Consider the following 20,126-nt stretch of genomic DNA (forward strand, 5'->3'; position numbering starts at 1 on the left):
ACAGAAGATTATCCAGTGAGCTCCTGCGCATCCAATGACCTCTCAAAATAAGTTGCTAGTAAACAGGGGTTGGGTTTTGATTAATTATGTGTGCCTTATCTTAGCTTTTATGGCTTCTAGATTAAGCACTTTTTTGCTAAAAGTAATTAGTCCGATTGATGAACAGATGGATGACTGGATTGAAGAGTAGCTCAAGAAGTGCAAAGCAGGCAACATGATCCAAGGATTGCAAATTAGGGTTTTGGCGTCGGAATTAGGGTTATAATATGTCATTTTCAAAAGAACGGTGCGTAGGTAGATTTGCTTTTGACATAGGGATAACTTTGGCAGTTTGTTAATTGTTTATTTTGTTTTCTCCTTAACTTTTTGTTATGGGTTTGGTTTTATGTTTTGGATGTATAAAAACACCTCTTGGGTGTTAGAATTGTCATCTTTTTCGACTATTATTCAATAAACTTGAATTTACTCAATTTCCTTGTGGATTCTAACTTTGGAATATCGTTCGATTTCTCTTTCTTATAAATCTCACTGCATCACCAACATTCAACAGGGTTGAAAAGCCTTCCCTGACCTTATCTTCAAAGTCATCTTACATTTCCAACGTATTCAAGGCTATATATAGCAATTCCTTGATAATCTATTCACAAAATGGCCGGGAAGTTCAGACGATGATCTGTGTTTTGGCCATGGCGGGCAGTGCATGGGGACAAAGTGGGACGAATGTGAGAGCGACAAGTTTAATTTCCTAATAATCCACAGCAAAACAACTACGACTTGTGGGCGGTATTATACAATCTTAGGTAATGTATGTATGCATCTGTATGTATATATATATATATATATATATATATATATATATATGTGTGTGTGTGTGTGTGTGTGTGTGTGTGTGTAGGTGACAAGCGCCGGGACTGGAGCTCAAGCAACAGTGAGGAGTGTTGATCAGTGCAGCACCAACGGAAATGGCAATGCCAATGCCACCTTAATACCTTATCGTTAAAACGATTCACACAAAATTAGCATGTTATAATGAATAGAGTCACTTTTGTTTGCGGAAATAAACTTCTTCTTTGAATAAGCATGCAATAAAAAATGTTTAACAACATTAAACAATTATTATATCGTCGCTAATTTAAAATGATTCAGAACGTTAAAAACTTATTAAAACGACTCCAACGTAAAACGATTCAAAAGATTAACAAATCACATGGTATTACTGTAACAAAGAACAGAGTCACCATTATATGTTGGATAAGCATGCCACCTAAAATGGCAACAAATCCGTCATTTTCCCAAAAAAACAAAAAAAACCACCTTATCCTAGAAGAAAATGTTTGAACCTAGACCTATTGGGTGCAGGGCCTACTCACTGCTACGTGTAACGTGTATACAAGAGAGTTGGTAAAACCAAAATCACAGGCAAAACTCTCTCTGTCCTCTCACAGATCACAGACACACACACACTCTCTCTCTCTCTCTCACTCATGTTTTTTCATCGAAGCTCGACTTTGTCCAAAAATCCCCAACAAACCGAACGTGTTTTTCCCGCAAGCAATCACAACCCTTCTCTCAATTTCGCCCCAAAAGCCCGCCACTTTCTTCACTCACCTCAGATCCGACACCTCCAACCATCCGACACGTCCGATGAAACCCAAGACAAAGCCCCACCCTTTCCTTAGTTTCCTCACATAATCATACGAAAACCACTGCGTCTCTGTCGGGTCGGGCGTTGAATGTGGTTTGGGGGGGGTGGGGGAGGGGAGCGTAGACACAGAGGTTCGGAGATTATAAGGACTGAGGAGGTGGAGGAAGAGATGGCGGCTGGTGATGGTGGTGGTCAGGTGGTGAAAGTTAAGAGGGAGAAACTGGAGGCATGCATGACGTGCCCTCTTTGTAATAAGCTGTTGAAGGAGGCTACAACTATTTCACTCTGCCTCCACACGTGTGAGTTTCCTTTTTAATCTCCTCTTCCCTTAATTGTTTCATAATTTTCTGCTAATTTTATGATCTGGGTCTGTTCTTGTTTTTCCATTTCTGCATAATTTGTGTTTTGGTTGCAAATTTTCGATTTTTCTGCAATTTGGACACTAAAATGTGTGATTTTCTTGTTTGTGTTGATCAACACCTGAGCACGTCGTGAAATTTTCGTGTCATTCCTTGAATTTTTGTTTAATTTGCTTCTATCGCCATGCCTTTCCATAGAACTGAATAAGAAGGTTTTGTTTTCGTTGAATTTTCTCGATTATTTCGGTAATTCAATGCTTACTTTTGTAAAATGTTGAATTCGAAACCAGTTTGCAGGGTGTGCATTTACGAAAAGTTATCAGATGAGGAGGGGGACTGCTGTCCCGTCTGTGAAATTGATCTCGGAATTTTACCTGTCGAAAAACTCAGGTATTTATATTCTGAACCGATGACGCTTCATCTTCCCCTGAATTACAATTTCACATATTGGTTAGCCGGTTTTAGGTAAATGCATGGTGTTGCTGGTAACTTATAGAAGTGAAGTTAGTGGACTCCTATACATATGTAGTGTTAGTCGCATTGCCCTGCTTCCCAACCTACCATAGGGGAGATATTAAATCGACGCTTGTTTATTATCGTTTAGCAATAGGGAAAGAAAGTAGATTTGGTAAATGGTTCTAAAAAAATTAACGACGTAACTGTGGTTTTGCTTAGAAAGTTGATGTTTTATCAATCATCAGAATAATTTGAAACTTTCCAGAAGGCTGATTTTTTTTTTTAACTCATGATTAATGCTTTATCGAGATACCAATATCTGTGATTAGGGTGCCTACTTGCACGCTGTCATGTGATTTTATACAAGTCAATAGTTTTTTTTGTTGTACTAAATTTCCAATCACAACATCGTAAATGTGCGCTGGAGCTTTACGTTAAAATGTTTCACACATGCTTAGGATGTCGTTTGGTGATCTGCAGGCCAGACCATAATTTGCACGATATTATAGCCAAGATATTTCCCGTTAAAGGAAAGAAAGTTGATACACCTGAAGCTAACAAGCCCGAAGCTAATGATCCTGATGTTACGCCATCTTCGTTGCCAGTGAAAAGGAAGGAGAGATCATTATCTTCATTGGTAGTCAGTGCCCCCAAAGTTCCAGTGCAGTCAGGTATGACTGGAAAGAGGTCAAGAGCTTTGTCAAGAAAGGGTGCTGCTTTACGAGGATGCAGTTTTTCTGCTGAAGAACCTGCGAAGAAGGATGATTCTACAGAAGACCATCCAATGAGCTCTAACTCAACTGGTAATCTTGTTGAATTCGCACGAAATAAGAGCCAGGTAAAGGGGGGCAGGATTTTGGTTATTTGCACGAAGCAATAGCATTTATGTTTAGTTTTATTGCAAAACCAAACAAGTCCAATGCTTAATGTTGAGACAATAGTTAGAAAATACTATACATCCATCATAACTCTAACACAAGTAATTCACTTCGGAAATCAGGTCACACTCGTACACGAACTAGGAAACCCTGTAAAAAGAAAGGAAAACCAATATTCTTTTATGCTAGGAAATAAGATTTTCTAGCTGGTTTTAGTTACTTTATTCTTCAACATTCTCTCTCAAGCTTGAATGAAAATGATCACGCTCAACCTTTTTCAAGTAAAAAAAACACCGAAGATCTTGCCAGGTGCCTTTGCATTTATCAGTTGGTTTATCTAACTGTTGCATCATTCTGTCTTCCATGCGGATTTGGGTTTCTCATATTAATTGGAAGGTAGTCAGGTAGCTGATTGCTTATCAAACTTTGGTGTTGATCATACTAGGGTTTGTTGGTGGGATTCTTGTCCTCTGTGTGTTGGTGCAGTTTTTGGTCATGATCTTTTGGGGCCCAAACGTTCACTTCTTTTAGGAGTTGTTTCAAGTGATTTCTCATCCTCTAGATTTGACTTTCGCTGTTGGTTTGAGCAGGGGTCCTCTTTTCCCACTCTCCCATTTCCATTCTCTGTTTCTAATTGGCTTTCCGACACTGTTTTAGGGTTTTGCTTCATGTTCCCCCTAACTTATTGCACCTTGAATTTTTCTTTATTGATATATTCACAACATCTTTACATGATAGCAATGTTGGAGTGGATTTGACACTGTTGTTTAATAGAAATAAGAAAAAGTAAAAAACACCATAGAATGATGAGACACCTGCACAGTTAAGGTAGATGATGTGAGATGGTGATCCATGGCCTACAGTCACAACATGAGTAATGAACTACAATTGTTCCGACCAATGAGGCAACATACATACAATGTGAAGTAGTGTCTGAAGCAATTTGTTGTCTGGTAGTATAAATGGTTTTGGGGGACCTGATTACATTTGAAACCTGTTAACGATATATATTTTTGCATGTTTATTCATTTATGCAGGATTTGCTTGAGCATTCATATGAGCAAAATCCTAACAAAGTTATGAACAGTGACGTTGAAATAACAGAAGGGAAAGCTGACCTGTGGACGCCCTTAAACTGTCTTGTAGAGGCTGCTAATCGAACCAAGTCCTCAAAGTCAAATTCACAAGGGTTGCATGCCACGTCAGATCCAATCAATTCCATTGATAATGAACTTTATATGTCTCAAAATAAGGCTGAAGGAGAATCACCAAATGCTCTGGACTGCATCAGGAATGCATATACGCCCAAAACCAAAAAAAAGGAGGCCAACCAGAATGCAAGAGGAAAAAATAATAGTAACGGAGCAGGGGCATCAGGACCGGTGAAACGTAAAAGGGTGCGCGCAGCTAATCAGAAGAGGGTAGCAGCATCTGGGGAAGCAAGTGCCTCAACTCAACCTATGCTGGATATATGTGGGGCTAAGTATAGAAATGTTCCTGTTTGGTTCTCCTTGGTAGCATCTGAAGACTGGTGAGATGTTCAATTGATTATAAAATTCATATGGTTTTTTATATTTTGGGAGCTCAATTTTGATTCTTTCATGCCGATCCCTGATTTTGATGGTAAATTTCTTCAGGAAAGGAGAAATTTCATTGCCACAGATATCAGCATGTTGCTTGAAAATAAAGTTAGTTTCTGTATTCCTTTTACTTCCCTTGATGTTATGGTAACGTTGTTTTACACTGATCCGTTGTCATATCTTAGTGATTTAATCATCTGAAACATTTATAGGATAGAGCAACGAGTACCAAAATGTGTGTTCAGCTTTGTGTGTGTCTGTCTATGATTTTTTTAGGGTTCTAGGTTACAATTTCTTAATCTTTTACCGTGTGTAAACTTGTCACATGATTTAAATATATCATCATCGGGTAAGAATGGTATACACCAATGTAAACAGAACAGTGTTGAGTCAGTCAACTGCCCTTCCCAAATATATATTTGAACCACATATTTTCCCCAAGTCTTTCCAAATCCATTCCAATTTGTGAATTTAAAAGAATCACGATTGTGAAGCGAGATTGAAAATACTTCATGATACTTTCCTGTTGGTGAGGACAATAACTAACTGGTTCAAGATTTAGATTTAAGAAGTATTTGAGAACTTATTTCAATAAATCTTCATCGATCCATGATAAAATATGGTTTTGGTTGACACAAGTATTAAATCTTGCAATATTTCTATTTTTGAGTGGTTCATACTTGTTATTCTGGATTCCTGCAGTTATCTAGCTTGTTATTACAGCGTGGTTCGTACTTGTTATTACTTCTGGTTTCGTAATAATAAAAAAAATTGGGACTTACTTGTATTGACTCTTCTTTTTCTTTAATTTGCAGGGATGGTAAAATGCCCGTATCAATAATCCAGAAGTACCTTGCAATGAAACTTGAACTTAGCAGTGAAAATGAGGTGAGTATATTTTTATTGTCTTCCTACAAAGCTGAGAAGATTTCGAACTTTTGACATTACTATGGCTGCTCATGAATACCTAGAAATTCATTTTCGCTTTCGATATATCAAACCATAGTTTGACACCGCAACCTGAGCTCTCTTCTGTTTCCTGTTAAACACAAAGCCAGCATTTTCCCTGACATGGATGCTATGAGTTAAGTGCCATAGCATTTTTCTACGCGATGCATCGGAACACTTTGATGTTTATTGCATGCATTTTGAAACGAATATTTCTCTTAATTTTCAATAAAAGAAGCAATAGGGCGTGATTTCATTTCCACTTACGCTTCAAGCCTTCAAGTTTTAACCTTTTTCCTTGTAGGTAGAGATACTGTGTCGGGGTCAGCCGGTGCTTCCAACATGCCATCTAGAAACCCTAGTTGAGATGTGGTGCCGAACAGCACCAACAACGAAAAAGGTACCGGCAACAGTTGGCTCCTCGGCTAAAGATTTTGTGATGGTCCTCAATTATTGTCGTAGGGTTCAAAATCCCTGAAAGAACCAATAAAACTTTCGTTTTCTTGGTAAAACAATGAAAGTTTCTCTTTTGTTGTTGATCCTAGGGTTCGAAATCTCTGAAAGAACAATTAAAATTTTCATCTCATGTTGTCTTCCTCGTTTACCAGTTCAATATGTATAGTACCTGTTGTCAGATTTTACTGGTATTTTAACTAAGTTTATCTGCTAGATCATATGTTCGTTCTATATATTAAATTCTTTGTTTTTTTTTTCATATTCATATTCTTTCAGGAAGTAATTTCCGCTCATCTTGTTTTTCCAGGTGCACACTTCCTGTTTATTTCTAATTTTTGGATTAAATAAGTCAAAAAGAGAATCAATGGTGGTGTAGATCATGAAAAGAGCGTGTGGAAATTATTTTCCTTCTTTTGAACGATTTTCTACAATGAGAAAATGAAAATTAAAAGAAAATTAAAAAGGCAAGTGTAAAAATAGGAAAAGTGAATGACAGTAGAACTACTCTTTCCATCGCCAGTACTCTTTCCATCGCCACCACTCCTGCAATCGGTTGGCTTGAAGGAGACCATCATTCTTTCAAGGTCGAAACCGACCCAGAAATTCGACTGAGCGTTGCTTCCATAAATAGCAACATTAACGTCTTCACTTGCAACTTCGGTGGCATTCATCAACATAGAACACAACAGCTTATATCCATCATCTTCGGTATGGAAGAAGGCTTGTTCCGGTGTTAATTTCACTTTACCACCGCCTTCAAAATGCACTGTCAATGTCGCTCCTTTGAGATGATCCAACGTGCTTGTATTGTAGCAAAACCGAGTTCCGTTTTTCGGGTCACCCACTAGAACCGGTTTCAGATCAACTGCCTTCTTTACTTGTTCCATCAATTGGCCATAGAAATCCTGTGGTAGCACTGTCACTTGTGTTCCAGAGTCAAGAAACATGTTCCCTTTCGAAACCGACCCCGATGAGTCAAAAGGCACAAATGTGGTTCCAACACTGATTCCTTCAACTGTCACATGATATTGGTACGCGTACCTGTCGTTTTGATCTTTAATGATCAAAGGCGTCGAAACCGCTCCTTCACCAGTAACCTCACTTCCGTTCCCAAAGCTCAACGTGCCTGCAGCATTCGGGTGATCAGGATCGAATGGCACGAGACAATGGGAGAACTTTCTGCCTCCGACGTAGGGAGCGATTTGAGAAACAAGTGATGTGTTCCCAAGGCCAAGCCCTACCATTCCCATAAGATTTTCAGAAAAATTCTCCCCGGTGTTGTTATGTCCACAACCAAACACAACCTCTTTGAACGAAACCGGCTTCCCTGATCCGGACTCCAACGTAATCGTGTCTTTTGCGACTACTCCTTGTGTCTTCGACTGGTCCATGTAAACGTAATTGTAACTGCAAACATTTTGATCACCACTTCTTGAGCACGAGAAATCATCAATTGTAGCATTATATTCTGGCGCATAACATGGGATGATATGATACGTGGAGGATTTCCGCGGGTCGAACATGGGTTTTTTCTGCTTGTAGCATCCTGGGCACGGCTCGCATTGCGTCCATATGAGCGAGCTGCCAGTATCAGCCACGGTGTAAATATCAAATGGCGGAGTTCCAATTGAGAGTTTCATAACGTGTGCACCCTCACCGTCTATGGTGTCCCGTGTTACTTCTGATTGTGGGGTGTTTTGGTCACCGGATGGCCCCATGAGACGCCGAAAAACTTTGTTACGATTGTATAATGACGAATTTGGGGAGTTTCGGCGAGTAAGTGGTACGCTAAACCCGCCATTAGTACTAATACCACTGCATGCTGCTACTCTAGATGTAGCTGAATTATGGCATAGATAAATTAGAAAAGTGATCAAAATCATATGATTGTATAAAGTAGTAGTGCCTGCAGCTGCCATAAGAGAGATTAGGAAAGGGATTTAGATTGAAGAAGAAAAGTACTGCAAATTAAGATGGGTTTAAATTTTTTAATAAGAAAGTAGCTGCCAATGCTTGTTCTTAGAAAATTTGCATGGGAGAGGTTTTCAGGCCACGCTTTTCTGGTCAAACCATGCATGCGCAAGAACCTCATTTCTTTGGTTTCAAGTTCTTTTTTTGGTAATCAATTTTTTTTTTCTTAATATCACAGTAATAATAATATCCATATTAATTACATTTTACATGAGTAAATACTTGGCTCCTGGCTTGGAATATTACTGGGTCTTCTGCCATCACCACCACTTGATAAAACCAATAAGATCTAATCTTAGTCCTATGTGGCATAGAAATTGCACTTGAGATATTTTTCAGTGTGTCCAGAACACGGCCGTGTACACTAAGTGTCATTATAAAGTGGTCAGATAGTTAACAAAAAATTTCAACCACTTGTAATATAACATTTGATGTAACAGACCGTGTTCCAAACACACTGAAAATTTTCCCTTCAAAAGGAATTGAATGAGGATAGAAAATAGTGCAAGAGTGCATATGTAAGAGAATATGGCTAAGAATACAAAATACAACAGGATATAACTTAAGTGATTAAGAACATTAATTTATCCATGCATCCGATCAAGGTCCTAAGTTGACTCCCCGCTTACACACTATCGATGTCTTGCATGAAAAGAGGAAAGGAAATAGTAAATTTTTTGCATGAAAAAGAGGATATAGGAACATTGAAAGTTCAAAACTACGCATGAACTATTTTGGCCATACTACACAAAGTTATATCTTACCAATTACAGACTTGGTAGCGTGCTCCTTTACTTATGTAAAAAATGCATTCTTTGAATGGTACTTTATGTTGGAAGTATGCCCACAAAGCCACTCATTAGATGTAATAGCTTTTTGGAATACTTAATGTATTAAACTTTTATATGTTTAATGAAGGGCAAAGCTTATTGTTAATCACTATTTATTGTATCATGTGTTTAAGCAATAAGAGAATCCTAGGGATGTATTTGATCTAAGAGACAAGTGATCTAAGTGAGTTAGATTATCGAGACCATTCTCTTATGTTCATTCCTAAAACGTTCCTAGCCATAGGATTGCCAATTGGGCATTGACAATCCGCTAAGGTTAGTATGTGTTATGTTGACTCAAGCGTGAGTATGACTAGTCTCAAGTCATTTGGTGTTGGACACTAAGACAAACACATAGGTGCTCGAAAGAGTAATCGAGTACACTGAACAACGATCAAAAGAGAGTTCGAACATACATGTCATGTAAGAACTCGAAAGTTGCAATATGCAAAGTAGTCATTTGACCTGAGGCATCATAGATGTCTAATGGTTAGGTCCTTGATCTTTGATCATGTCAACGGCATTCCATCGGAGTGTCCACGACATTGTTGGGGTCAAGCTATCTAGTCATGTAGGCATATGAATGCACAACAAGGGATCTCTAACCTTCCATGGTGGAAGGAGAATACTCTAAGATATGATTCTAAAGTCTTTGGCCAAAGCATATGAATATGACTTAGGAAGAATGTTCCAAATCATATTCAAGGGAATCATATAGATAAGTATCACATTGGATAGTAGACATGAAACAAACTATCGCTTAAACAATGTGATTAAGAGTATTGTATTAGAGAATGACCGTATTGCATTGTAGTTGTAACTGGATAGGTTCTCCAACCACTTCTACTTAGCTTGGGTAACCATGACATACTGCTAGGTGTCACTCATGGTTTGTGGAAGCCCTAAATGATTAGCAAACACTAATCATTAAGGGAGAATTGAAATGTGGTTTCAATTCACAATCGATCGTTAAGAGTAACAATCGCCCACTACCTCGCTAATTGGAACCTAATGGATCGTACACCGAGTAAGGGCGATAGTGAAGAAATTAAATGAAATGGATATGCAATTAAATGGTTTAATTGAAAAATGGTCAAGATTAATTAATTAGTTAATTAATTTTACGAAAGGTTCGTATTGGGCTTTTAAGTTGGTTTTGGGCTTCGGGGCTCAAAAGCGTTTTGGTCCACAAGGCCCATTATGTTTAAGTTGTATGACAACTAAAACAAAATGGGCAATTAGCCCAATAACAAAGGTAAGGCCGGCCATAAGGGTGAGGGTAGCAAACTTGGATTAATTACAAGTTTGCCACTCACTTGAAATGAAGTATAAAATTAACTTTATAGCTTTATTTCTCATTAGGGTTTTTCTTGGTGAAATGAGGTGAAACACTTTATCTCATTTTCTCTAAAGAGGCCGGCCACTTAGAGAGATTAATCTAGCAATCTTTTCTTCTCTAAGTCGTCCATTTCATCTTCACACTTAACCCTTGGTGTGGAGACTTAGAGACACCAAATCTTTGGTGTTTTTGGAGATCCTTTCCTTACATCCTCAAGGACCAAAGGAGCACAAAAGGAGAAGGAAATCACAAGCAATATCCAAGGAGCTTGGAGGTGACTTGAAGGCCCTCCACTTGGGTGAATCCCTTGTGTAAACAAGGATGAGCTTCAAGGGTAAAGAAACTCTAAATCTTTACTTCTCTTTAATGTTGTTAAAGAGTTTATTGGTTCACCATATACTAGGCTTTGAAAGTCATGAGTTTTATGAATTGTTTTTTAATGCATGCCTACTTTAAAGTGTTAATAGTTTGCATATGTATTCAAATGTTCTTACTTGTTCTTAGTTATGACAAAATTTTTCCTTCACTTTATTCATAAGAATTAATTTTTTTTTAGAAGTTATACAAACTTTATAAAAGTAAATACCACGTTTCATATGTCACAAGATATAGGATGTTCTACCTCTTCAAGAACGAAAAAGCCGACCACCCTACTATATTCCAAAGAGCAGAGACTAGCCGCGGAGCTTGTAGTTTCTCGATTGGAGATCCATAAGGGCGAGTAAAAAAAAGAATTTATGGAGTACATCTGCAAGCCTTTATTCAATCAAGCTTTTGTAGTTTTTTATTTTCCTTCCAAATATTGGGAGAGCTTCGAAGTTCAACTCAGCCCGGTCTCGTTATTAAAAAGAACAAAAAACTAGTTATATTTTGGTTTTGCTGTTGTACGTCTTATATTTTTGGTTGGTACATTAAGTTGCGACTTAATATTTTTCTTGAAACATTATATCTGTAAAGGTGAAATGTTTCTTCGTCATGGGATGCCTTTTTTGGTCTCCAACACCCAGGAGGCTGGAAGGCTGACTTAGGATGCTAGTTCAAGTACGTTTTAGCAATAATCATAAAAATTTGGAAAAGAAATGCTTATATGCTCCTTCAACTAATTAATTCTCAAAATTACAATCAAAATAAAACTGAAAACTTGGTTGAAGAAATAAGAAATATGAATAGCAAAAGCACTATTAGGACTAGCTAGAACTATTAGTACTGCTAGTTTTTCTGCAATCAGCTGCCTTGAAGGAAACCAACATCTTTTCAAGATCAAAACCGATCAAAAAATTTGACTGAGCATAGCTTCCAAAGAGACCAATTCCTTCACCTATGGTATGACTCGAGTTAAGCGTTCCAAAGCAGTGTAGTTTATGTTGTTTGTTTTGATAGAAAGTTTGTGCCAGTGACAGCTGCAATTTAGCACCGCCTTCGAATGAACCATGAATCATGGTGCTTTGAGATTCTCCGTGGTGTTGTAGCACAGCAAAGTTCCAGACTCGTCATTTACTTCGACTGGTTTTACTGACGAATTCATCGTCTTCTTTACTTGTTCTACCAATCTGCCGTAAAAATCTTGTGGCAGCATTGTCACTTGTGTACCCGAGTCGAGATACATGTTCCCCTTTGAAACCGAACCTGATGAGTTAAATGGCACAAACTGTTCTCCGACGCTGATTCCTTCAACCGTGAAAAAATATTGGTTTTTGCCATGTTTGGTGATTAATGGAGTCGATACTACACCTTCACCCGAAACCTCACTTCCCTTTCCGAAACTCATGATGCTTGCATCATTGGGATGATCCGGATCAAAGGGCACGAGACAATGTGAGAATTTCTTGCCTCCAACGTAAGGAGCAAGTTGAGAAATAATCGATAAATTCCCAGCTCCAACCCCTACTATCCCCATTTCGTTTTCGCCGAAGGTTTTCCCAGTATTGTTGTGTCCACAACCTATCACAACATCTTTGAACGAAACTGGCTTCCCGGAGCTGGATCCGAATGTGATTGTCTCTTTTGACATCACCCCCTGCGTTATTGAATCATCCATGTAAGTGTAATTGTAGTTGCAGACCTTTTGATCATCCTTTGAGCAAGAGGTGTAGCCAGTGTCATTAGTATGACTACATTCTTGTGCAGTACATGGAAGGGTTGCATATGGTGAGGACTTTTTCGGATCAAACTTGGGATTTTTCTGCTTGTCGCAATTCGGACACGGCTCACGTTGCGTCCACAACATCGTACTTCTGCATAAATCTCATAGGGTGGAGTTCCAAGAGAGAGCTTCATAAGTTGTGCACCCTCACCGCCCTCCTTGTCATACCTTAGTTCTGATTGTGGGGTACTTTCGTCCATAAGACGTTGAGACATTTTATGATTTTGATTGTAAAGTGGTGAATTTAGAGAGTTTTAGCGAATAAATTTGATACTAAATCCGTCATAATTAACATCAGAATTCATCACTTCTGTAGCTGAACTATGACGTAGGATTAGATAAATGATCAAAATCATTGTCACTACATCTGCAGATGCCATATATTACATGCAATTTCAGGAAAGAAGATGTAAGAGAACAGAGAAGGTGTGGAATTAGTGCTAAAATAGAAGGTGCCTAGGGGTTGTGTTAATGGCTAAAAATGCATTAGTAACACATGGAGTTCTTATTCTAATCTTAGAAAGAGGTGATATTTTCAATTTTAGAAAATTTGGAAGAGGACACAGAGGCCACGTTTTTGTGTGAAAAGCTCCATGCCACTTGTTTTATTAGGTTCTGTTGTTACTGTCGACCCTGGTCAAAGCTTGAACCTCATTTTTTGGGTTTTCAAACTTTTGACTTCTCCAGGTCTTATGCCATATGGAAAAATTCTATTTGAACTTAAAACTTTAATCTGTGCACTAAAATATTAAACAAAATTTACAAAAACTTAAAACTTTGAACACGTTTATGATTTCATTTGTATGAATTTCTGATACATCTGCGATGGATTTCAAACACGTGCGTGTTAATTTGTGTCTATTTTTAAGAATTTCATCGATCCATAAGTTGTAGGCTTTTTAGCTAAAATGATCTTTGATATTTGCATAGTTTCTTACTTTAATCCTTGAAATTTAAAATCGATACAAGTGGGCCTAAGATTGTACACCGTCAATCATTTTGATTATTCCGTGAGAAGTCTCCTTTAAATTAAGGATATTTTTGTCAAATCAATCATTTTACTTAAACTGGTGGTTTCTTCAATTTAACATAGATTTGTGATAAAATGACTAAAATGATTGATGATGGACAATCTCAATGATCAATTCTATATATCGATTTTAAATCGCTGAAACTAAAGTGAAGAATTACGAAAATCTCAAAGATTAAAAGCCTAAATTGCAATGCACTTACTTAAATATGACTTGTCTAACATGCATGCACTTGAAATGTTAAAAGAGTGGAGAAATACACAAAGTTAGTTGAAAAAGGTAAATAGAGAAAATATTCACAATACACCATTTTTTCTAATTTTCTAGAAGGTCAAAATTACAAATAAGAGAAAATTCAAAACATAAGTGGAGGATAAGGAAAAGGGAGTAGCAATAACACTGCTACTACTATTTGTACAATCAGTTGGCTTAAACGAAACCACCATTCTTTCTAGGTCGAAACCAATCCAGAAATTAGACTGAACATAATTCCCATAAACAATAAAATCATCACGAGTGACATAACTTGAATTCTGCATTGCAAAACAGAAATTCTGAAACTCTTGGTGGTAGAAAAAGATCTGATTTGGTGTCAACTGCAACTTAGCACCACCTTCAAAATGCACGGTAATTTTTTTCCCTTTGAAAATGTTCTTGTTGTTGTAACAAACAAGTGTCCCAAAAGTTGGGTCCATTATTTCACTGGGGCTCATCGCAATCTGCTTCTTCAACTCCGCCACCAAAGGATCATAAAATTGTTGAGGCAAGTACGTGTTTGGTGTTCCGGAATCGAGAATAGTATTCCCTGGCGAAGCCCCATTACCGGATGAATTGAAAGGCACAAACTTGTCTCCAACGCTCATGCCTTCGAGCGTGACGCGATAAGCGTTATTGTCAAGCTCGGAGATCAACCGCGTTGAGACCACCCCTTCACCCAAAACCTCACTCCCATTCCCGAAACTCATCTTGCTTGTGGACGTGGGATTTGCATGGGATGGAACCAAACAGTAGGAGAACTTTTTGCCTCCAACTGCAGGGGAAATTTGGGAAATAAACGACATGTTTCCGATTCCAAGCCCTACTACTCCCATTTGGTTCTCCTGAAACGTTTCTCCTGTATTATTATGTCCACAACCAAACACAATATTTTGTAAGGGAATCGGTTTCCCGGATGCGGCCTTCAACGTGATTGTTTCTTTCGCAAGTAATCCAATGGTAGTTGCACCGTCTACGTAACTGTAATTGTAATTGCAGAGCTCTTGACGATGATCAGAAGATGATGAGCAAGAGTTAGGGCCAGAATCTATGAGTAAATTACATTCTTGTGCACCACATGAAACGTTCCTATACGTTGACGATTTTCTCGGGTCGAACTTGGGATTTTTCTGCTTGTAGCAATCAATACACGGCTCACATTGCGTCCATATTAATGTGCTGCCTGTGTCTGCAACCCCATAAATATCCACAGGTGGAGTTCCGATTGAAAACTTCATGAGATGCTCGCCATCAAAGTCGCGTCTCACTTCTGATTGCGGTATGTTTGGATTGGACGGCTCCAAAAGATGTCGAAAACGATTGCTTAAGCTCTTTGGACGAGATGTATTATGATTGTAGAATGGTGAATTTGGTGAGTTTCGGCGAATGAGTTCGACGCTGAATCCGCCACCATTTACATTGTTTGCTGATGAAGAAGAAACTACAAGATAAAAGAAAAGATTAACAGTCACTAGATGGGTAGTCTGATGTGCAGCTGCCATGAGTTTTTGCTAGCATGCATGCAATTTTGAGGCAAAATTAGGTCATGAAGTGGAGAACTCTTTCCAGAAACAGAAGGTGGTAAATTTGCAAGAATGGCTTAAATTAGATGATGTTATACAGAGTTTTATGTGATTATTTTACTGGTGGCATTTTTGTTACCACTTGTTTTCTAATTGGATGCAGTTCTTCAGGTCAAACCCTGATTTCTAGGGTCTTGTTTTATTTCCCACCAGATTAAGTGAAAAGAGATCCTCTCTGGATCTCTCCCTTCAAAGCCTAGGAGTTAATCAAGTGATTCGAACCTTTAAAATTTGATTCAACGGTTAAAAATTATTATAACATTTAAAAGTTTTTACTAACCTCTCTGTTTTTAGCCATTGGATCAAATTTTAAAGGTCCGGATCACTTGATCTCTGAGCTTTGGAGGGAGAGATTTAAGGAGGATCTCTTTCCTGATTAGGTCATGCATTGGCATTGGAATGGGCTTCTTAAAGCTCTAACATAGTTTGCTCAAATGAGGCCTAAGAAAAAGGTTACTCTAAAGTTAGAACTATCAGGTCACGTGATAAGTGTTATATAAAAACTTCACTAGTCAAACTACAAAAAGAGTATTAAAGAGATGGGCATTTGGGCTATATTTGGGGAACAACTCTTTCAATACATGAGGTCATGTGATAGGCGTTGCAGGAAGATTTGAGAAGAAATTTGGAGAAAAAACTTTTTTATCACGTAAGTCGCTTAATGAGTGTTCTAAGAAGAAATATTGAAGTTATATTTGGATTAAGATACATTAAGACACATAATGAGTGTTTGTAAATAAACATTGATGCCATATTTAGAGGAAAACAATTCGTTACGGAAAATCACGTGATAAATGTTGTAGAACGATATATGTAAATTGTCAATTCATCACTAAAAGTCCCAAATTATATTTCCTCTTTTTACTTGGAAGGCCCACAACTGTAGTTGTGTTGTTAACAGCCCAATTCGTTGACTAATCAGGTATAAGTACGGAAATGCCCACAGTACCCGTTTGAGTTCTTGACTGACTTTACTCTTCACCGTTCACTGAGCTTCTTCTTCGTGTTCGTTCAACGCTTTGAATCAAATATGCAGCAGGTGAATTCGAACCCTAATATTTAATTCGAAAAATTAATTTCTCTGTACTTAATTACTTCAATTTTCCGTGCAAAAAGTTTCGTAATTTATATTATTTTACTTATGAGTTTTTTGTATTGGGGCAAAAGGGTGGAGGATCTGAGACGGAGGTGACATGGGAGGACCAGCAGAACATCAACAAATTTGGCAGATTGAATAACCGGTTTCACGAGCTCGAGGACGAGATCAAATTTGCCAAGGTAATTAATTTTTGGCTTTTTTATTTTGTTTTATATTTAATGGGATTTTGATTTGATTTGTTGCATTTCTTGAGATGGGGTTCGAAAATTCGTCCAACCAAGTTGTGATTTTGGCTCAAATTTCATGGGTTTGGGGTTGCTTAGTTTTTTTCTTCTTATTTTTGTTTAAAGATCAAGTCTTTTGTTCCTATACTTGATGTGATTGCCAAAATTTGTAGAATGCATATTCTGTTTGTGTCTTGAATCTAATAAAATCAGAATGGCACTTGTTTAAATGGATTCATGTCGACGGTATATAGAACTTGTACCGTGTTTTGAATTAAGGGTGCGGGAAGAGAGGGCGATTGCAATCTGAAAGTGCTAAACAGTGAAGAGAGAAGCTAACTGGCTGTTTATTGATTAAAACGAAAAGAAAAGAGATGGTACCGATTGCCTCACTGCTGCTAAGCTAAAGACGGATTGATTTGTTCGTTAGTCTTCTAGGTTTTGCAGGATTGGTTTATCAAATGATTTCTTAAACTACCTTGAAAGCAACCAATTTTATGTTGTACAACCGGCAGTAAGTTCAGAAAGTCGCCTCGAAGAAGGTTGATAGTGGAATTGCATATGATTCTATGGTTTTAGTGGGTGGTTTAACATGAAAAAACTTGTTGGTCAGCGTGGAATAGGGTTCCTGATATGTGCCAACTTACTATTCATCAACTTTCTTCAGTAAGCCTCCATGCCGGGATTTTGTGTTATGATAATTTTGCGTGTTTCTTTATGTCAAAGTTTACTTTGGCACGATTGATTTTCCATGGGAGGATAAAGGCATATACCTGACTGTTCCATTGCCCCGAGTCTTGTGAACTTGGTGTACTTTTTCTATTTTCCTTGGGAGTCTTATTGTAGATCTCTAGTCCATTGAGTAGTCGGTCATCACTTTGCGACATTGATTGTTTTTGGATATTGCCTTTCTCCTCTTAAACTTTTAACGTGTAAATTTTTTTTTAAGAATTTGTATCAGGTTGGCTCTCAACACTCAGCCATAGGTTTTACTGTTAACAGTTGGACTTGAACGTCATTTCTATTGACCAGCGCATTTATTTATTTGTTATCCTGGTATTTTGTAAGATGTGCCTTCTTCTTGATCCAATGTTTCCGTCCAGGAATCAAAGGATAATCTGGAGGATGCTTGCAACGAGTTGATTCTGACTGACGAGGAGGTGGTCCGGTTCCAGATTGGTGAAGTCTTCGCCCACGTGCCAAAAGAAGAAGTGGAGAGCAGGATCGAAGAGATGCAAGAGGCGACGAGCAAAAGTTTAGAGAAACTTGAAGAAGAGAAGGAATCTATTCTTGCACAGATGGCCGAGTTGAAGAAAATTCTGTATGGAAAGTTCAAGGACTCCATCAATCTAGAGGAGGATTAAAAGCTTGACTCTTGTTTCCGTAGTTCTGTATCCTGAATGATTTGTTGTTGATACGAATTGCGATGTTGAATGTTGTTATGAGAAGGAATTGTTCGCTTATATGTTTAATACATGAAGAAACTTGTTCCTACCATCTGGATGGTCTCTCTGTCTTCATCATCTTCTTTATTTCAGAAAATCGATTAAGATTTTGCAGTAAAATCTTGAAATTCGGCGGACGTCAATTAGGTCTGTTGGCTGATGTAATTCGCCCGCTTCTTGAATTACCCTCCATATGGTGGCCAAGGTTTGACCAACTTTCAATTTTTGGGCAATGAACTTGTAGCTCAAATGGTCGAAGTTCTAACATGCTTAAATCAAGGACTCAAGAACACAAATAATGTTTCACTTGTCTTGAAAACTTTGAATCAAAGTTGTGGTAGTTCAAATGCCAGAATCATAATTTAACTGCAAAAGCTGTTATAATCAGGATAGTTTGGTATTGCTGTGTTTTGCTTAAAAAAAACTGCTGGTTTGGTATTGCTGTGTTTTGACAAAAAAATATTTCTGCTGTGCTATAAGAATAAGCTCATTTTGCTGCTTCATGTTTTCAGCTTATTTTGTTACCAACTTTTTATAAAAGTATCTCAGTATCAAACCAGTCCTTACTAAGGTTTCTCATCCGATGTAAGAGAGGCTAAATATACCCCTTCAAGTTCTGGAACCGTACAACATCGGCACAACATTTTATCTTTGATCAAACAACAATTCAAATGAAAATTCTACGGTAATCCGGAGTATTCTCGAAGTATAAAATACTCCGAACATACACTAGAAAATACACCATAAACTGTTACATAAGTAGTAATGAAACTCTACCAACCATTTGATATCAAAGAAAAAACAAAAAATCCAAACACCTTTCCCACTGCAATCGCTACATTTTCCCTCTGCGATTTGCATAAAAGCCCTCCAAAAACCGAAAATTTCCCAAAAATCCATTTTCTCGGAAAAAAAATATCCAAACCCCTACGGTAAATCCAAATTTATCTCGGAAACCCGATTTAACCGGGTTCAAATCAAATCCGGGTGTAAGAAGTCGGCAGGCGTAGGGACTGCTGGCTGGCAACAACCGAGGCCAACCCGTTTTCCGCGGCGGTCTCCTCGTCGAGAAACAAATCTTCCGTGACTCGAAACGCCGCGTGGAGCCCCATAATCACGACGGCGACGATCAGCGCCACCAGCACATTCAAACCCACGTGAGTGAATACCAGCGCCACGACAGTGACCAATCCCAGCGCGATGGCAACGACCCTGTCGTCGAGGCTCTGGTTGTACAGAGCGACGGGGGTGGTGCGGAAGAAGTAGAGGGCGAGCCAGGCGACGAGGACGATGAGGAAGACGATCATGGAGATCGGGTGCCAGAGGAGGCTGAGGAAGACGATGAAGAGCGCCGCCATGGTGTAGTTGACGCGGAAGTAGGCGGTGTTGAGCTTGATTCGCGCCATGGCGTCGGCGTAGTTGGATGGGACGGAGAAGGAGGTGAGAGAAAAGAGCTCGGGCCATGGGCGGCGCGTCGGGTACACGGATTGGGAGGTGATAGTGGGGTACAGGGGTTGGAAGGAGGTCTGGGGTTTGGGGCGGGAGGTAAAGGTGAGGTCTTTGGTCGTTTGGGGGTCGATTTGGGCGGCGGTGATGGTGGTGGTGCCGTAACTCGACTGTGGTTTTAGCGGCATGTTGGTGGAAATCGGGGAAATTTGGGCGGCGGAGGGAGATTTTGACCTCGACCGATAGAAAGTTCGAAAATGTTAGAGAAAGCTCGGAAATTTAGTTTATTTTAATTGTTTGCAGCCTTTCTGTTTTTTAAGTGAGAATATTGTAGTTTTTGTTGAAATACAACTGGAATTTTGCTTAACAGTGGTACCCTTCTGTATACAGTCAAGGTTTCAGGTTTTTATTTGTTTTATTTTCAAGATTTTTTTTTAA

General features: G+C 38.6%; 6 protein-coding genes across 7 annotated transcripts; 2 read left to right on the plus strand and 4 right to left on the minus strand.

The window, feature by feature from the left end:
• Nucleotides 1–1,415: 1,415 nt before the first annotated feature.
• On the plus strand, nt 1,416–6,535 carry LOC126593902 (E3 ubiquitin protein ligase DRIP2-like). 2 transcript variants are annotated; one of them, XM_050260064.1, is made up of 7 exons: nt 1,417–1,944; nt 2,295–2,394; nt 2,941–3,298; nt 4,376–4,869; nt 4,976–5,026; nt 5,734–5,806; nt 6,171–6,535. In XM_050260064.1, the coding sequence occupies exons 1-7, from the start codon at nt 1,734–1,736 to the stop codon at nt 6,342–6,344; spliced, it is 1,461 nt and encodes a 486-aa protein (XP_050116021.1). In that variant the 5' UTR covers nt 1,417–1,733; the 3' UTR covers nt 6,345–6,535. The 2 variants fall into 2 exon arrangements, with proteins under 2 accessions (XP_050116022.1, XP_050116021.1); XM_050260065.1 differs by lacking the exon at nt 4,976–5,026 and having other exon boundaries at nt 1,416–1,944.
• A 212-nt stretch (nt 6,536–6,747) lies between these two features.
• On the minus strand, nt 6,748–8,347 carry LOC126592367 (aspartic proteinase CDR1-like). Its single transcript, XM_050258056.1, has one exon. It carries the CDS (start codon nt 8,239–8,241, stop codon nt 6,748–6,750), a length of 1,494 nt encoding a protein of 497 aa, XP_050114013.1. The 5' UTR covers nt 8,242–8,347.
• A 3,304-nt stretch (nt 8,348–11,651) lies between these two features.
• On the minus strand, nt 11,652–12,971 carry LOC126594441 (aspartic proteinase CDR1-like). The gene has a single exon (XM_050260750.1). The coding sequence runs from the start codon at nt 12,687–12,689 to the stop codon at nt 11,898–11,900; it is 792 nt and encodes a 263-aa protein (XP_050116707.1). The 5' UTR covers nt 12,690–12,971; the 3' UTR covers nt 11,652–11,897.
• Nucleotides 12,972–13,946: 975 nt separating this feature from the next.
• Nucleotides 13,947–15,675, minus strand: LOC126593760 (aspartic proteinase CDR1-like). Its single transcript, XM_050259878.1, has one exon. It carries the CDS (start codon nt 15,391–15,393, stop codon nt 13,960–13,962), a length of 1,434 nt encoding a protein of 477 aa, XP_050115835.1. The 5' UTR covers nt 15,394–15,675; the 3' UTR covers nt 13,947–13,959.
• Nucleotides 15,676–16,396: 721 nt separating this feature from the next.
• LOC126593764 (probable prefoldin subunit 4) lies at nt 16,397–18,294 on the plus strand. Its single transcript, XM_050259880.1, has 3 exons — nt 16,397–16,513; nt 16,642–16,752; nt 17,901–18,294. Exons 1-3 carry the CDS (start codon nt 16,505–16,507, stop codon nt 18,159–18,161), a joined length of 381 nt encoding a protein of 126 aa, XP_050115837.1. The 5' UTR covers nt 16,397–16,504; the 3' UTR covers nt 18,162–18,294.
• Nucleotides 18,295–18,874: 580 nt separating this feature from the next.
• LOC126593763 (PRA1 family protein E-like) lies at nt 18,875–20,060 on the minus strand. Its single transcript, XM_050259879.1, has one exon. The coding sequence runs from the start codon at nt 19,874–19,876 to the stop codon at nt 19,220–19,222; it is 657 nt and encodes a 218-aa protein (XP_050115836.1). The 5' UTR covers nt 19,877–20,060; the 3' UTR covers nt 18,875–19,219.
• Between the last annotated feature and the right edge of the window lie 66 nt (nt 20,061–20,126).

The sequence above is a fragment of the Malus sylvestris genome, chromosome 12, assembly GCF_916048215.2.
Source record: "Malus sylvestris chromosome 12, drMalSylv7.2, whole genome shotgun sequence".
NCBI lineage: Eukaryota > Viridiplantae > Streptophyta > Magnoliopsida > Rosales > Rosaceae > Malus > Malus sylvestris.

Excerpts from the sequence above, each read along its gene's own strand:
- LOC126593763 (XM_050259879.1), bottom strand. The coding sequence starts at position 19,876 with ATGCCGCTAAAACCACAGTCGAGTTACGGCACCACCACCATCACCGCC.
- LOC126593902 (XM_050260064.1), top strand. The coding sequence starts at position 1,734 with ATGTGGTTTGGGGGGGGTGGGGGAGGGGAGCGTAGACACAGAGGTTCG. Across the intron at positions 3,299-4,375 it reads TCGCACGAAATAAGAGCCAG|GATTTGCTTGAGCATTCATA; the intron begins GTAAAGGGGGGC and ends TCATTTATGCAG. Across the intron at positions 5,027-5,733 it reads GCATGTTGCTTGAAAATAAA|GGATGGTAAAATGCCCGTAT; the intron begins GTTAGTTTCTGT and ends TTTAATTTGCAG.
- LOC126593760 (XM_050259878.1), bottom strand. The coding sequence starts at position 15,393 with ATGGCAGCTGCACATCAGACTACCCATCTAGTGACTGTTAATCTTTTC.
- LOC126594441 (XM_050260750.1), bottom strand. The coding sequence starts at position 12,689 with ATGTTGTGGACGCAACGTGAGCCGTGTCCGAATTGCGACAAGCAGAAA.
- LOC126593764 (XM_050259880.1), top strand. Across the intron at positions 16,753-17,900 it reads ACGAGATCAAATTTGCCAAG|GAATCAAAGGATAATCTGGA; the intron begins GTAATTAATTTT and ends GTTTCCGTCCAG.
- LOC126592367 (XM_050258056.1), bottom strand. The coding sequence starts at position 8,241 with ATGGCAGCTGCAGGCACTACTACTTTATACAATCATATGATTTTGATC.